Here is a 17,863-nt window from a genome sequence, read left to right on the forward strand (position 1 = left end):
AGCTGCCAACAGGTGGCAGGATGGCTCAGCTAAAAAAAAAAAAGACCCTCTTTCTGAACAGTGGATGGAACTGATGTTTTCCCCACGCCCCCCCACCCTCCGCCAACCTTAGCCCCGCCCCCCCCAGGCTGAAGGCTTACGCAGAGATAGTCTTCTCCCGCGGCTCCGGTGGTAGGCCCACTGTGAGCTGCTTCTGGTGTGATAGCAGGTCTGTACAGGCCTACTCATTTAGGAGAAATGGTGAGAGAGAGAGGAAAAGAGAGAGGGAGACGGGGAGAGGGAGGGAGAGAGGAAAAGAGAGAAAAAGGGAGGGAGAGAAAGAGGGAGCGGGAGTGAGGAAGGAAGAGGGAGGGAGAGGGGTAGACGAGGGGGAGACGAGGAGGAAGAAGGGGAGAGAGGAAGGGAGGGAGAGAGGGAGATTAGCAAAGCCAAAGGGGAAGGGGATTGCCAATAAGGTCATATATTAACCTTTACACACTTTATGACCCATGTTGCCATTTATTTGAAAAATTCATACATAGACCCCCGACTGAGCAACCCAGGCAGGGCTGAGTCCCCTAGATGATTGTGTCCCCAATATGTGGCCTCAGGACCAGCTCTGCAAGGCCCATTAGTGGGTATTTAATGCCCATCCATTGTAGCAAACACATTGGATTCCCTGATATGCTACAAAGGGGATGAGCTGTCACGAGTCCCAAGATACTGATATTAAGGGTTAATTACCACATTATAGTCCTAAATGATCAGTTTCCCCACTATTCTCATATAATAAATACCATCACCTTACCATAACACTGAACTTTAATGTCTTAGGAAGTGGTTCTGGATTTTTACAGGGCCTTAGGGTTATAATGTTAATGATGATTAGACTGTGGATATACAGAAATAAGAGAGCTCTATTTAAGAGGGTGCCAGGCCACAGACCAGTTTTGTTTTATTTATTGGGAAAACCTTTCTCTGCAGCTAAGAAGAACAAAATGAATCAACTTCAATTTCATTTTCTCTGCTCATCTTTCAAGGGCAGTGGGAGGTCAGGAGAGGAGGGCCCACTTCACCTATATATTAAACAACTGGTTTCCTTCACAAAGAAGAGGCGCTTGCCTCCAGCTTTCATAACAGGAAGAGGGCATGGGGCTAGAAAGGACAGCCAGACAGCCCGCGCAGTGGCTCTGACCTCGGCCAGCACCTCCACTTTCTTCCTGAGCAGGCCAGAGATGTAGCGAATCAAACCCCACTCCTGGTTCAGGCCGGCTTTCCCATAGAGCTCACTGAGGAGGTTGTGAACAGTGACACCATGTTGTCCGGAGAGATTTGTGTCCCAGCTGGGACCCCTGTCAAGAGACAGAAAGTAAGGCCCCCAGAAGTAAGGCCCGGAACATGTGCAGGCTGGCTTCTCTTGTAGCAGAGCTCACTTGGCAGGAAGGGGAATGAGTCACTAAGCCCTCTGCCAAGTGCTCGGCCCGCCCAGTGCCTCCGAGTCCCATGAGAGGGTTGTGTCTTACCAACGCATCCCTTCTGTCTATTTGGAACAGGAGCCTAACATCGGGAAATGGTGAGATCCTGGCCTTACCCAGCCTTCTCGTTCAGGGAGGCCAGCATGAGTGGGCAGAGGTGGGGGTGGAAGTCTGTTCGTGGTGATCCTGGGTAACGTGGGTGAATATCATCATGACCTATCTTACCGGAAGGGCAAGAAGACGAGGGAACAGAGTCCAGGAGGATGGGGAAAACTTGGCCTAGTGAAGACCAGAAACTTCCTTTTTTGTTTTACTGGGGAACAGTGTGTTTTTCCAGGACCCATCAGCTCCAAGTCAAGTAGTTGTCTTCAATCTAGTTGTGGAGGGCGCAGCTCCTTGGCCCATGTGGGGCTCAAACTGGCAACCCTGGTGTTATGAGCACTGCGCTCGAACCAACTGTGGTAACCGGCCACCCCAGAAACTTACTTTATCATATACAGAATGTACAGAATGTCTGCTTGGTCCTGTAGGTTCGAACAATCTTTCAGCTGTTCAACCAGTTTTTCACAGTCCACATCACCATGGTCGTCTCTGGGCCACTGGAAGTCATCTTCAGGGGTCTGGCAACACAAAAGCCAAAAACCAGGGGATAACAGACTGAGCTTTCAAGCTGTCAGAAGATGGAAAGTGACACACCAACCTGGTCTGGGAACTCCGTCACTGTGCTGTATTCCGGGTTTTCAGTGAAAATTTTGTATTTGTTTATTTACATGCTTTACTATTTTTGATCAGTGAATCACTGTATTAGTCAATGTTTCCAAGAGACTGGACTGAATAGGTTAAAATATGTGTAAGTTCTATTTAAAAAGTTCAAAAACAGGCAAAACTAACCCCTGGTATTAGAACGTATGCTAGCAGTCACCTCTGGAGTGAAGGGGGAGGAAGCTTCTGGGAGGGGCACAAAGGGTGGCTGGTCATTTACCTGCATCTTCTGGCTCAGTGATAAGCCATTGAGTTCAATTCTTATACTTCATATACTTTTCTCTATATATGTTATACTTCAACAAAATATGTTTTTGAAAACAAAGCAAAACACAAAAAGTATGTGAGTTTCAAACAACCTAAAATTGAGGTTAAGATATTCTCCAATTGACGCTGAATCTTTCTATTCATGTGGGATAAAATCAAGGGGGGGTTTGCTGGATAAAAATAACAAATTATGGGAACCAGTAGGGAACACCCCCAGATTCCTCTCCTGAGGATTTTCTTTCCCCAGTTTGTACCCTGTTCTGCAAATAGCCTGGTCTTGGCTGCCTGGCACAGACAGGACAGGGCTAGGCAGTCCTTATTTCCTCTAGTGTGACACACATTCTGAAGAGTTGGCAGAAAGTCAGTAGCCTTTTCCTACACACAGAACATAAAGGTTTGCATCAAATTCAATGTGTGTACTGACACATAGCAGATTCCAGACAACTAAGTGAGTGGGTTCCCACTGAAACCCAGAACTTCTATTCCTGAAAGTCCTGGACATCAAGAAATATGCCCTTTCTTTTGAGTTTAACCACTTAAAAGAGTTCTTAAGATTACACCAGCATCGAAGGACATCACACTTAAAAAAAAGTGATTCTAAATGCTTTACCTTTTTTAGGAGTGGCTGAGTAGAATCAACAAGATTTAGCGATTTACGGTGGACACTTAGAACTTTAGTTGGCAAAGTCATGGGAACAACTGGAAAACAAAAGAATAGAGAGAACTCTTGAGGAGGAGGAAGGATAAAATACTTCTTTTAAGAGGTATAGTGGCTGCTCCTTGTTCAATACAAACCAACTAAAGGAAGGACTACTTATTTAGTATAATTAATTTCAACAGGAATTTATCATGTAACTATATCATGTGCTAAATGAGGAAACAAGAAATGAGCCGGACATGGATCTTGCTTTAAGGAGCTGAATTTCAAATTTTCCCTCCTGGAATTCAGGGAAAATTACATAGCATCTTAGGATGGAAGGAGCCTAAGAAACAATTGAGCTCGACCACCAAAATAAGAGAGTAAGCTGAAAAAGGAAACGTTGAGACACAGAAAGCAGGACAGCCAATGCAGGAGACAAGGGAAGTCTTAAGGAACTCCCCAGGATGATGGCGTAGAAAGATCCTAGGATAAAATCTATGTCCTGGACATGAAGGGCAAATAGACCATAGGGTGCAGTGAACTTCAAAAACAAGCAAGTTGAGGGCTGCCATCACCATGACCTCTTCCATTATACCATTAAAAAAAAAACCTCACTGAAACTATTCTAGAATGTACTCCACAAAAGGAATAAATTGAGAAAGGGGAACATGCCAGATTCAGGAAACAGGGAATCTAACTGAAGCGCTAAGCAAAGGAGATTCCAAGGGTTATATGGTAAAGAGAAGTCCCAGGGTGCCAGATATGCAAAAGGCCTAGAGCTCAATCAGCCAGACAGAAGGAGACCCGTGGATGCTAAGAAAAGTAGTAGAACAGAGAGATCCCTGGACATTATTGACCTTGTGGAAATTTGTATTGTGAGGCCATTTGAAGGTGTAAAAAGGAAGCAAAGCAAATGAAAAGATGGGGCAACTATTAGCTTTAGAAAACACAAAAAGTAAAAATGATAATATAATTACAGTATATACTATTGGATTGTCGGAAAAGTCATGACGTATGTTTTCTATGTTTTTCATTGCAAAAATGCATCATGACTTTTCCGACAACACAATATAATGCTCAGTTGGGAAATAATATCTGCATACATACAATAATATAAAGAGTGAGTATTGTTTTAACTAAACTTGAATATAATTACATCGGCAGGTTAGGGAAAGAGAAGCTGAGGAGTGGTGATTTAAGACAGCTAAATCCTCACCCCATAAGAGAAAGTAAAAAGATACTGAATAAAGTCAGCACATCAAAAGACAGCAGTATACACACATTATTTTAAAAATATGGAGCTATGTATTGTAAATGTCATAAGAAACAACTAAGTTGAAAGCAGTTACCTCTTAAGTAGAAGGACTGGGGGTGGGAGGGGGGAGGGGCAGTAGGAAGGGCCATTTCACATGGGTGTCAAACCGGCAACCTTGCTGATAAGAGCACGGGCTCTCACCAGCTCGGCAGTAGGAAGGGGAGGGGGGAGGCAGGAAACATCTGCACTTTGTTCTCTTTTAGGATTCTTTGACTTTTAAATTATGCTCATGCATTACTTTGATAAAAGAAGTTATTTTAACAGGCAGAAAACAGTGAATAACATACACGGAATTTCCAAACCCTTTGCTTTTGCCATCAAGGAGAGTATATCCCGAGTAGAGTGGATGGCACTGAAAACATGGCTGTCTTCTGAAGTCTTCTTACAAAGAGGAGGCAGGTAGCACTTCAAGGAGGTGCTTTGCAGGAGCTGGTTGATATACTGGTCAAGTTCGTCCTGGCTTTCTGTAATTGGACAAGCAAGCAAAAGAGCCAATGAAAACAAGCTGCAGAGATATGCTAAAGGCATAATAGTGATTGTGTGTAGTACGCAGCACTGAGGAAATTTAGTGGAAGACAACATTTTCATATATAATAGATATTTGCACTGTATATGTTTGTAAAGTCACTGTTTGGAAAAACTTCATCCTAGGAAAAGGAAACACAGGTCAAGATAATGTTTGCGTCACATCATCGCCAGATAAACTGAATATGTAAGATAACCTGGGGCCAGCAGTTATGATCTGATCTTTCTGTTTTAATTTGTCATGAATGAGCTAAACATTATGGAGCCTCCAGCCCCAATCCCAAGTATTATCTAAAAGTAAAAAACAGGTCACTTCAACCTGAAACCCTGTCAGTTTGAGAAATGTTTTATATATATAGGATTTCAGCACTCATACCTAATCAAACCTAGATCCTTCTACCATTCCTTTGAAAACTCAAGCAGGGTGCTTCTGTCCTTAGAATATATTTGTGAAAAGTGCTCATTACTGACACTCTTTGTCCTTCTAGGTTTAAAAAAGCCCCACTTTTGCAGTTTAGGCTTTTAAACTGGCATTTTATTCACTTTAATGAGTGCAAGTTTCCAAACCCTCTTTTTTACTATGTTAATTACCAGTCATTGTCTGTGCTTAAGTCTTAGGGCAATTTTATAACAACACCAAAGTTTCAATAAATTCAATGAACTGCCTGCAAAGGCATGCCCAGCTATACCTTGATTTATGGTGTCTTCCAAATATCCTCCCAAATCTGAAGTGCTGTCAGGACTGAAGCTTCCTTCGCTGGCATTATCAAACAACTTCTCATCACAGTCTGGGTCCAGGAAGGTCAGATACGTGTAGAAAGACGTGGTGAGAAATTCCGAAAGGCTCCCTAGTTTTACTCTGCCAAGGAGACACTCTGTTACAGATATAGGTGCATGTGGACAAACTTCCACTATGAATCACGGAGAGACTTTTCAACAACCAGGTGGCGCTTCTGCCAGTATCAATAAATACGTCACTCAGCGGTAGTCAGCCAAGAAATTAAAATGAAAATTCAATAGCAAGTATGAAGTGGAAGCACACAAAATATTAAAAGCCAAAATGAATCACGCTGATTTCTTACTTCTGAACCCAACACAAATAGAAATCTATTTTACTGAACCAAACAAAGTTTTACAAAACGTATTGAGCGAACCACTTTAAACCAGAACCAAGTGTTAGGGGATTTTTTTGGCCCTAAAAATGAATGGACCAGAACAAAACCATAAGCAACAATTCTCTGGGTGAACGTGTGCCATTGTTTATGAGTCCCTGCCATGCAACATGGCCACATAGGTGCAGGTTGGGATGTCTCAGAGCCCAAACTCTCTCTAGAAGGAATGTGATTAGTAGGCCATCCCCTGACCACAGCAGACGTCCAGAGTGGCCCTAGTATATTATCAGGCTGGGCAAAGTTCCACTGAAAACTGGGAACTGGGTTTGGCAGTGTGGGGTCCCATTACAAAGGCAGCAGTCTCGGAGCTCTGCAGGTCCGTTCCCAGATTCAGGGAGCAGGTGGAATGTTCGTCCTACAAAAAGTAAGCCTGCTCTGTGTGCTTCTTCAAATGTTAGTTCTGGAAGCAGAAATGGCTGAGAGAAACGTTTAAGGAGTAAAGTGAAGTGTGGGATGCAAATGAATTCATAGGTGATTGAGTTTCAACAGGCAAATGGACTACATCATAAACATGGTCTGAGGGAAAGAAAAGCCTTCCCTTCCTAAAGTAATAACTTTCCCACTTAAAGCCCCGTCAGCAGTTCTAGTGATGGTTTTTCCTGAGGTTGGGGAACAGGAGCAGGTGAGGTGCAGCATGGAAAAAAGACAATGAAAAGTTTCCCTCTATGAAGTTCAAAGGAGTCGGGTCAAAGGCAGAAGAAAGGTAGTAATTTAAAAAGGCTTCTGATAGCAAGCGACCGGAGGTGGGTCCACAGGGGTACAGGTAGGCATCTAGGGTGAGTTCAGTTTTTGAAAGACCCTCAGTTCTAAAGAAAAAGGCATGAGATTCAATTGTAACTATCAAGAACTTAGTAGGAAAGGTAGCTGATGGAGCCTAGGCATTTGTTTCGTTCCCTGGTTCTCTGAACTGTTGCCATACTCTGTAAATGGAGGCCCTCCTGACTCCTGTAAGCCCTTAGCCAGTTCCACATGGCTGTTAGAGCCTGGTTTCTGGATTCACACAGAGCTTCTGCACCTGCTCGTCTTGTGCCCTGCTCTCTGCGGCTACAGCTCCTTGTCTGTAAAATGGGTTTACAGCCCACGTGGCCAAGTGAAGACTAAGTGTGACAATCCATACAAAGCAACAAAGTACGCACTGCAAGTGCTCAATGAACTGCAGGGTCCTTTTGACAATGATTAGATTTCAATTAAAGAGTTTATTTTGACAAACAGTTCATTAGGGGCGTATGGTATTTTCCCTTGGTTATGATGCCATACACCAGGTGGTAACTTATTTAAACTGGAGGTGAAACGTATGAAAGTGGATGCCAACTGCAGTTATGGCGCTAGAGCTGGAAGTGTAGATGGCAAAATGCTGGGGATGGTCTTGCTGACACTCCTGAGAGGGGCCAGGAGAAGCTCTGTGAGCAGCACTTAGAAATATAGAGACTCATCCCTGAGGACATCGGGCTACATGAAATTAGCCAGTCACAAAAATACTGGATGAGTCCACTTAGATGAGATACCTAGAGACAGAAAGTAGAATGGTGGTTGCTTGGGGCTGAGGCCAGGGGGAAACGGAGAGTTGTTTCATGGGTACAGAGTTTCAGTTCTGCAAGATGAGAAAGATCTGGAGATCAGTGGCAAAACAATGTGAATGTACTTAACACTACTGAACTGTACACTTAAGAAGAGTCAAGATGGTAAATTTTATGTTATATGTAATTTACCACAATTAAAAAAAAATTACAGTGGCAGCAGGGTCCCTGGTCTGGGAGGATGTGAGAAGGGCTGACTTCAAGCCCCAAACACTTTTAGCAACTGGCATTCCATCAAGGACCAAATGGAAGCCTCCCTGAACCCGGGAAAGGCCACACCTCCCTGGGGCTGGCTGCACAGTGAGGTTCTCCTGGGGCCCTTCTGGCATATTCCAGGGATTTCAGAGAGATCAGGGCACAGCTGCTACAGAGGAAACCTCTGCCTGTGACAATCATAGGGTACAAACACAGAAGGGGTTTTCTTGGGTGGTGAGTCCCCTATCACTCTAGGTGCTAATCATATATAACACCTGGGCCTGCACCCTGGAATGGGTGTCATTCCACTGAGAATGAGGGGACAACGGTTTAGGTAGGCCCACTCCGGTGCTCTGCTCTGAGAATCACTAAGGAATTTGTAAAGTTCTATAAATTATTCTTCAGGTGACAGCACACTCATGTGAATTCAAGGAGTATTTATTGAGCACCTGCTAGATTCTAGGCACTGGGTATTTTCTTATGCCTTTTACTAGAAACAGACACAGCATTCCATGAACGCATTCCAAGAACGCCACTTCAGAGAAATTGATATGTTCACCTCTCTATGCCCCAGGCCTCCTGGCGCCTGTAAAAGCTTCACTAATACCCACTGAATGCTACTTTAGAGATGACTCCAGTTTCACATGGGTGACCGGATTAGTACAATTTTAACTTCCTTTTTACTCTAAAGCGCCATGCTTCTGGGTTCAGCAACTGATATGAAAAATGGGAGAAAGGCAGCAAAAGACTTTAAGAAATGTCGATGTTGCTTTTATTTATAAAAAAGTCATAAATTACCTAGCTCCTCCAAAATATCCATCCTCTAGTTTTCTAATTGTAGAAAGGACTGCAGGATGAATATCTGAGCCATCATTCACTAAGGGGAAAAAAAAAAGATGAATTAATTTACCTAATCTAGGAATACTTTTTTGGGGGGTGGGGGACATGCACTGAAATGCTTTCATCAACACATTCTAATTAAAATACATATGTGATAGAAGATTCCTGAGCTAAGAAATTGAACTACTGAGAACTCCTTTCAGTACTCAGCTCTGTCCTGGGGATCCATTTAAACCATTTTGAAAACGGCCCAAACCAACAGTGGGACATGAATCAGGAAGAGCAAGTGTGTCGAGTTACTGAGCATGGTGTGGGTGACGGGGAAGGTGAGTGTGGGTCTGCCTGTCATCCGCCAGCAGGTGCACAGGTAGGCCAGCTCGATCCTCAGCATTTCCACGATCATCTCATTGTCCAGGGCCAGGTAGAAGTGGTGCTGGTCAGTGAACTGCAAGTCAAAACAGACCAGGTAAAAGGCGGTCCTTCATGTCCTTCGACACCACCCCAGCTGTCGTTCACGGCAGCACTAATCCTTGTGTTATGTTTCCACAGAAGAGGTTCAATCCTGGCTGTAATCCGCCCATTATGCGGCTCTCCTCGCAATCAGACAAATCGACTTGTTGCTTGCCCAGGAGCCGTGGAAAGGAAAGGTACACAGCTAGATCTATTTACAGCTAGCTCCTCAGCTGGGGATTTAAGCACCTGGCCCAATACTGCCGTCTCCTAAAGGAAATCAATAACTCCTTAATTCGTACTCCTCCAGGGCTGCTGGGCTCAGAGATGCTTTCCAAGTGAGGGCGCTGAGAGCAGGTGAGATGGGGAGATGGTGTTTACCTGAATGATGGCCTGGTTAATATGATGAACTAAAGGTACTGTGGCCTGATGTCAAGGAAAATCAAACTGTTCTGGCCTCTGGACTAGTCCATGCTCTGGTTTGAAATTTGTTATGAAAGGTAATAACTCACAAGATTGAAGTGAGCAGTGTGGGTTAGGGTGAAAAAGAGCAACTTGGGGCTACTGACTCACGACAGTGTGCCCGGGTAGTGGGGGCGCTGTGCCCCAAGTTGATAAAGTGATGCCACAATTGGTCTTTCTAGCTGCCCAAATGGATGAAAAACTATTGGTTTGGGTTCCACAGGACTAGTTTCCTTTGGAAACAAAAACTCTGAAGAAAAGTTCTGTAATCGAGGATCTCGTCAAGGGGATTGGGGCCTGAAAATCAGACTGGCTGTGTGTTACACAAAGGGTCTGATGACAAACCTATGCAAGGGTGAGGGACAATTGCAATTAGGGGCACAAGGGCTGAGAGTCAAGTGACATGTCACTAGCAAATTTGTAAAGCGGTGTGAATTTCACTACTACTCATGACTGGAAGTCCTGGCACACTCAATTCAATTCAAGCCACATGTAATGAGCACCTATTCTGAGTAAAGAATTGTACTAGGTCCCAGGGGTCACCATATATGTCTCTATTGGAACACATGCATGCATATTCTACCACACACAAAGGGGCTCACCAGACAGAAAAGACAGCTTAATGAAAGGATGCTTGTTGGTTTGCTATGGGCCTGCTCTTCTCACCTGGGGTGTGAAAGTAAAGATTTGGTTCCTAATCACATATAGTTTAGATGTTCCAAGGACACCAATGTGCCGATAGGGTCGGCCACTCAATTTCATATTCTTATTCCGTCCTATTTGAAAAATTAAAGAGAAATTGGAGTAAAGCAAATACAGTAACATCTAATCCGAGTGACTTTGGGTAAGACTGAACTTATTTTTATGTTAACTCACTGTTTTTTTTAATACTATCATCCTTCTTTAAATGGGACAAGGATGAATTAAAAACAAATCACACCCCCTTCTTTCAATGCATGTATACGAACAGCACCTGGTTCAACATCTATATGGAATAAAACTATTAAAAAGACTTTATTAATGTTTACTTTTAATTTATTCAGTATGGAGCCATAATACTAAACAACGCCAGATTTTAGAAAAAGTAAAGAGAGCCCTCTCCCACTGTAATGGGTAAATGAGCATTTTCTGAGATGACAGATGAAAATGACAACCATTATCAAGACAAAAATGACTGTTCCAATTGTGAATTTTCAAAGGTGCTGCTTATTTTACAACAGATCTGGCAAATGACACGGCCATCCTGCGGCAGGCAACATCTACTGACCTGGCATGAGAAGAATGTGCTTGTTCGCTCACTCTTCTTCACATGGAAGTAGTCAAACCACCTGCTTTAGTGCCTTGCCCAATTCTTTCGAATTTACACATCTCACTGTTTCCCCCAGACCCAAAACCTAGAACCAAGATGCCCCCTCGTCAAAAACACCCTGCTATTTTCCCAAACCTACCAAGTTTGGCATATATGTGGCTGAGGATCCGGCCTGGTTGGACTCGGATTGGGTGAATGTCAGCAATGCTCTGGACGTCTATCCCATGCTTCCTCAGCAATTCCTTAACGTGCTTGTTTTCTGCTAGAACAGTAACTGCAATCAAGAAGGACGGAGAATCCGCATTAGACTGTGCCTTTGTCTCTTCACATGGATGTGCAGCATTATGTGATCTCTTCATTGGCCTATGATACACACATTAGCATGCTCTCCACGCACTGGGTGGCTTTGAAAATGACAGCACTTGTACTGCTGCTCTTCCTGGTTCTCTCTGGCCTTGTCTCCCCTCAACACCCACGATGCATATTTATCAAGCACCTACAATATACAAAACAGTCTGGTACGAGTCTTATAGAAATGGTCTTCAATGGGTCCCAAGCCAAATTACCCCATCTCAAATGATGTCTTGCCGCCCTCTGGGTCTGCATTTATTCTAAACCTGTCTTGTGTTATTTGCATATGGGATCACGAGTGGAAACAGCTCGGCATGGGGCAACCAGGAGAAGCCTGTGTCCCTGCTACCAAAGGGCAGGAAAGAGGCACAATATGGTGGCGTGTGCTAGCAGCAGGGCTCTGACAGAGGGGGAGGGCTTCCCTCCGGATAGAAGGTAAAGTGGGGCTGTTAGTGGGCTGCTGGTGGTAATGGGGCAGCCCAATGCCAGGCCCTGTACCCTCAATGGGTTGGCCTGGGGCCCATCTCCGGTAGGTGAGGCTGGGCACCTGGTTCTCCTGCAGGCAGGGAGCTGAGTGCCTGGGACATGGGTGCCTGAGGAGGGGCCTCACACCCCCACACCGCTGTATCTGTACTGCTGGCTTTTAAGAGAAGGAGCAGTGCTTTTTGTCTAAGAGAAGGAGTTCAGGGAGGGGACTGGAGAAGGGGAATTCCGGCCAGAGAGAGTGGCTGGGTCTGTGTCTACCTGCAGCAGAACCTGCTGGAAACTGGAGGGGCTTGGGGCTGTGCTCAGGCTAGAGGAAGAAGACTTGGTTACTGCTGAGGTAGCCCCCCGAGCCCCACTATTATACCACAGGCTGATGGCACCTGAACATACAATATATATAAATGCCATCGAGACCCAAATGTCACCTTCTTATATTTATATAGCACATGATACTTTTCCAAAGTATTTTAATATCCATGATTTCATCTGAGCTTTACAATTGTCCCTCAGGGGAAGCCTTGCACGCTCAACTGGCCAGCAGCTATAGCTGAACAGGGACCGGAAGCTGATCTCCCAGGCCCCAGGAAATGAGAACATCAGCCATGCAGGACCGGGTGGGTGGCTTCCCTTACATCGGTCTCTTTGGAAGCTTCTGATGCTGTGCAGAGATCCACATGCATCAGAGCCACATAGTAGTCATACTCTGTCTTTTATAACAGTGGTCTGACCGAGACCTGTGAGCCTCGTGATCTGATACAGCCGTATGTGGAGAAGTTTCTGAAATTGCACTTCCGCCTCCTCCTGGCCAGATCCTCTCATGCTTTGTACTCTGTTCTAATCTATTACAGTCATGCTCTGCTTACCAACAGGGACACGTTCTGAGAAATGCGTTGTTAGGCGATTTTGTCATTGTGTGAACATCATAGAACGTGTTTACATAAACACAGACGGTCTAGCCTACTGCTGTACTTGTACGTGCTATACTTCTATACAACTGGCAGCGCAGGTTTACACCAGCATCACGTGAGTAATGTGTTGCACCATGACATTACAATAGTTATACCGTCACTAGGCAACAGGAATTTTTCAGCTCTATTATAATCTTGTGGGACCACCGTCATATATGAGGTTCATCGTTGACCGAAGCGTTGTTAGGTGGCACATGACCGTATATTAAAAAAAAAATGCTGCTCAGGACCCATCAACGCACCCCAGCCCGCAGATGGAAAAGACGCCTTGTGGGTTGAAAGGATCACTTAGCAGCATGTGCTCTGGTTAAGTGCAGAGACCGTGGAGTCGGGCTGGATCGGTCCACCTGAATGTCAGAACAGGGTTCGCACCTCCAGCTGTCAGCTGGGAGACCTTGAGTGAGTAAGTTAACTCCTAAGCCTCATGTATAAAATGGGGATGATAATCATAACAATCACAATTTCTGCCTGATCAGAATGTGTGACACTTGGCTGTGTCTCGCGGAGGGCCTGGCACACAGTATTGACAAGGTGGTGTCCTGCTGGCCTCTCACTGCATCACTGGCAGGTGCGGTGAAATGAGTCCATGGTGACAAATAAGGTTGCCTTTCATTTGTTCAATAATGTATTTTAATGTATTGAGTGCATGTGTGTCAATCAACATAGAAGCTGCAAGAATGATACAGGCCTTGTCCTTAAGAAATGTACAGTGAAATTTAGAGTAAATAAGGTGTCAACACAATGTGTTCTGATATCAGCTGGTACATGAGTTGCTCTATGAGGCATGTGAACTCCTTCGGAGTCTTCTGAGGACGGAAAATAGGGAGAGGAAATGGCGGGCTGGGCGCATACCAGGCCGGGCCCTACATTGAGGGCTTTCACCACGGCAATCTCAGTTGATCTCAAGATCCCCTGTGAGGGGGCACCAGTCAGGACAACCGTGAGGCACAGAGAGGCGAAGGCATGTAGGGAGGCAGAGACAGCGCTGCAGCAGCCCGGACTGGCCTTCCACGTCTCTGGAAGAGGTGCTGGCAGGAGAGGAGGGGAAGCAGGTGGAGGCGGGTGGGCCCGCAGCTCCAGTCAGACCTCAAAGGGAGGAACGAGTGAACCCTCACTTGGGTTCTGAGTTTTCATCAGCCTCACGTTCTACTTCCTGAAGAACGTCAGCTATGAAAAATGATGCTTAATGAATCACTTATGTCCCAACTGCAATCGAGGTTTAGATTCAAGAAAACAGTGGCTTTGTAGAAAGTAACTTTGTGGTTGGGAAGAATATTGTTGCTGTTGGGAGCTATTGAGTTAGAGAATGTTTTTCACAGAATTGATATATGCTGAAGCATACACACATACAAACTTTTAAAAAATTAAATAGAAAACTAGGGAACAATCTGAATTAAAAATAACATGGGTTTTACAAGTTAAACGTGAATAGTAAACATGCTTACAAACCTTGTACTACAACATCAGGTTTGACGGAAGTGGAAAATCTTCTATTTAAGGGATCAATTTCACCAGTGGCAAGGAATCCCTAGGAAAACAGGTGCATTAATGCTATGAAACACTAATTACTAAAATTTCACCTTAAACCTAAGTTTGAAAATGAAATATTTGGGGACTCAAAATATTCAGGATTTCACTCCTTTAGATATTTTAAGTCAATTGCTCATTTTCTCTGAAACACAGCATACAATTTAGATAGCTACTGATAAATGTATTATGTTTCTGGCACCTACCTCTCCAGGGTTAGTCACATGCCACCATCTTGTGTGAGTGAGAAGAATGACAGTAACTAATACTTCCAGAGCCCTTACTCCACACTCAGTAATGTGCTGAGTCCCCTGTATGTGCATTGTCACATTTAGGCCTCCTAACAGGTGGGCACTACCATTATCATCATTTTATAGGTGAGGAAACAGAGGTAATGCGCTTAAGGTAAATGGCAGAGTGGGGACTTGGCCCAGGGCCGACTGTCCTGAAACACAAAACTCCCCTCCCTGCTTACAGAATGCTCTTTGAATATGGATCTCCGCAGTTTCTATAAATGATCAGAATTCTAATAAGAGAGGGGACAAGGTATTCTGGGAGTTCTGAGGAGGAACTGGACGTAATGCTGGGTCCAAATGAAGGCCTTTTCATTGAAGATGAGGAGATGGGAATAGAATTATTCTTCTCCCATCTCACTGATGCAGAAATCAGAGCTGTAAAGTATCGCAGAGATGATCAAACCCAACCTCTTCACTGTTAAGATGAGGAAACTGAGGTCCAGAAAAGTTAAGAGAACTGCCTGAGGTCACAGAGCTAGTCAGAGGCAGGGCTGGCTTTCCAAAGGACATATACATATGCGTTTTCTCTAGTCATAAAGACAGAAGTAGAAGATTCCTTACCCCCAAGAACATGGCCATGAAATTGGGGAGATGATCATACCCATGAAACAAATGCATCACCTCAGCACCTATAGCTCCTAAGGGCCACTCTCACTGTGCCAACCTCATGCAACTGACTTTAAAGCCATGAAGATGCCAAAGACAATCACAGCCACACTGGGCAGAGAGCCCCTGTGCTCTTCCAGTTTCCCATCTGGGACGCCCCCAAGCTCCCTACCTCTGCCAATAGCGAGCTGAGGATGTACAAGGACTGGCCCCACAGATGGGGCAGCTTCCCCAGAGGAACTCTGTCCACCGTGTGAGGATTCTTATATTCTTCGTCTACCTGGCAAAGAGAGAAAAACCCAAGGTCAGAATATCAGAGGATAAAAAGGTCAATGTCGCTGTACACTAGGGGAGCACCGTACATTGAGGACTTACAAAATGCTACTCATTCGCTCCTCCAGACCAATTTTGTAAGAGAGCTGGGATAGGGAGGCCTAGGGGGGTAAACCCTTGCATGGGGGGCTTGCGGAGGTGGGAGTGGGGGACATAAAAGCAGCAGAGGTGGAACTCAAATCTAGGCTGCGTTCCAGGCCAGTGTGTGCCCACAAGCACACTGATGACAAAAGGCGAGAGACGGGCACTAAAAGCTTGGCCTGCCTTCTTTGAGCACAGCTCTGGGCAACACGAAATTTCACAGCTCATGCTGTGTTACGGGTACAATGATCTAAACATCAGCCTACGGCCATGGCAATGGCTCTCTGGATGCTAAGTCAGGTTTCTTCTGTCTTGCTCTCCCCTGAGGTTCATCAACTCTGTGTGCTTAAGCAAGAAAATTGCCAGAAGGTGGCACTATTTATTGAGGAAAAACAATAGTACTATTAGATCACGCTTTTCCATCAGGACTGCAAAACGCTGAATCCATTGGGTTTTTTTTTTTTAAGATTTTATTGGGGAATTGGGGGAGGGGAAAAGACAAGTTGCTGTCCTTTTGTTCTTCAGTCTAGTTGTGGAGGACGTTGCTTCACTGGCCCATGTTGGTATTGTGATCATTGCGTTCTTCCTGGGTGAGGCAGATCAGTTGCCGGTCATTGGACGGCGGCTCATGGCGGCTGCCAGCCACTCACGGTAGCTCACAGCAGCCCAGCTCCAGGTCGAGCCGTTGTTCACCATCTTAGCTGTAGAGGGCGCAGCGTCACTGGCCCTCATGTGGGATCCGAACCAGGGCCCTGCTGCTCAGAGCTGGTGTTCTAAGCCAACTCTTAACCAATGCGCCACTTGGCCGGCCCCACTGGGGACTTTTGACTGATCAAAATAAACTACAGTTCTCTTTCTGATGGAGAGTGCTGGCTTTGCATTGTAAAAGTTAGTCTGCAGCTTTCTCTGTTGTAAACTCCATGCTGACCTTTGGGTTTTTAGTTATTACAATGCTGGTTGGGGGTAATGTGAGTGACCACTTTTTCCTCCAGAAAACAGCTAATCAAAGGAAATAGGAAACACTTATCCTTCTCCAAAGGGGAAAATCACACCAGGAGGGAGTCATTCTCTGCTCGTGGATTAATCAGTGATGTTATTAATATACTTTGTAAATTTTTAAAAATTTGCTGTAGTAGTAAACATTAAGAAAACCTAAAACTCGTAAACTAAACAGAATTAAATATCGCTAGTAATCAAATAATCAAATAGGATAATAGTGTGGAAGGAGATTCTCCAAAATGTCAGCATGGTTATCTTCAGGTAGTAAGATTAGAGATAAATATTTACTCCTTTGTATAGAATCCTGGGTATTTTACAATGTGCATGATTACTGTTATAATCAGATTGTATGCTAAAGCTATTTGAAATGTAAGTAGTATTCAGAAAGACTGTAAAGATCTAGGATGAGAAATAGTCAGTGCAAAGAACAGAAGGCAGACAAGGTGCCTGGATCACAAGACAGCCTGGCTCTGCCCTCCTGCCACCCCCGGAACGGCTCCTGCCCCCCTATGGTGGCATCCCTCTGTCTCTCTCCACGCCAGTCCCCCCGATCTGCTTGCAGGTCCTCCAGTGCAACAGGCCTTTGCCACCACCACTCCGCTGTCTGCCCTCCATCCCTCAGACTAGCTCCTCTGACCCTCACTAGCCCACAAGCTCAAAGAAACAGAGCTGGCGTTGTCACCCCTTTGTGTGACCTAGCCGGCTGCCTGGCCCAGGGCAGCTGCTCGATACACATTTGCTGGGCACACTTGCGTTAATTACAAGCTGTCCAGTGGAGGACCTCGTAGATGGTGGCACCTTGCACAAGCATGTCCGGCTGGGGAAATGAGGTGGAAATGCAGGCTGGATGCCACCTTGGCCTGGGGCTGCAGCCATTCCAAGGATGAGGCCCATTTCTAATTTGCACAAAGGTGCCATATGGGTCTGGGTGGCCCTGTCTGCAGTGGTCTCTACATGTCACTGATGTGATGAGTGAAGCTTCCCAACTACCAACTGGAAGCAGGTAACACAAACTGTGGTCAACATAAAGTCATGTTCAAAATCGGTGCCTAGCTTATGTGTAAACTCATTGGATAAAGGAGGTTGTCATGACGAGTAGAAACCCAAAGGTGAGTGAGGAGGTTAGAAGACAGAAAGCTGCACAGGCCGGCTGAGTGGCGCGTTGGTTAAGAGCTGGCTTGGGACGCCAGAGGGCCCCGGTTCGGATCCCACATGTGAGGGCCAGTGACACTGCCCTCTACAGCCAAG

At 45.2% G+C, this 17,863-nt stretch overlaps 1 protein-coding gene across 8 annotated transcripts in view; it reads right to left on the reverse strand.

The window, feature by feature from the left end:
* The window catches only part of PHKA2 (phosphorylase kinase regulatory subunit alpha 2), a 73,879-nt gene that overhangs the window by 14,454 nt on the left and 41,562 nt on the right, over window positions 1–17,863 (reverse strand). For all 8 annotated transcript variants that reach the window (XM_019666770.1, XM_019666764.1, XM_019666756.1 and 5 more), the window contains 12 exons: window positions 15,375–15,482; window positions 14,223–14,301; window positions 11,108–11,242; window positions 10,326–10,435; window positions 9,048–9,192; window positions 8,706–8,784; window positions 5,653–5,822; window positions 4,726–4,902; window positions 3,094–3,182; window positions 1,941–2,074; window positions 1,175–1,331; window positions 141–220 (listed from right to left, as the gene is read on the reverse strand). In XM_019666770.1, the coding sequence (XP_019522315.1) occupies window positions 141–220; window positions 1,175–1,331; window positions 1,941–2,074; window positions 3,094–3,182; window positions 4,726–4,902; window positions 5,653–5,822; window positions 8,706–8,784; window positions 9,048–9,192; window positions 10,326–10,435; window positions 11,108–11,242; window positions 14,223–14,301; window positions 15,375–15,482 (1,463 nt within the window). The remainder of the gene's footprint in view (window positions 1–140; window positions 221–1,174; window positions 1,332–1,940; window positions 2,075–3,093; window positions 3,183–4,725; window positions 4,903–5,652; window positions 5,823–8,705; window positions 8,785–9,047; window positions 9,193–10,325; window positions 10,436–11,107; window positions 11,243–14,222; window positions 14,302–15,374; window positions 15,483–17,863) is intronic.

This window comes from Hipposideros armiger, unplaced genomic scaffold (assembly GCF_001890085.2).
Source record: "Hipposideros armiger isolate ML-2016 unplaced genomic scaffold, ASM189008v1 scaffold_13, whole genome shotgun sequence".
Lineage (NCBI taxonomy): Eukaryota > Metazoa > Chordata > Mammalia > Chiroptera > Hipposideridae > Hipposideros > Hipposideros armiger.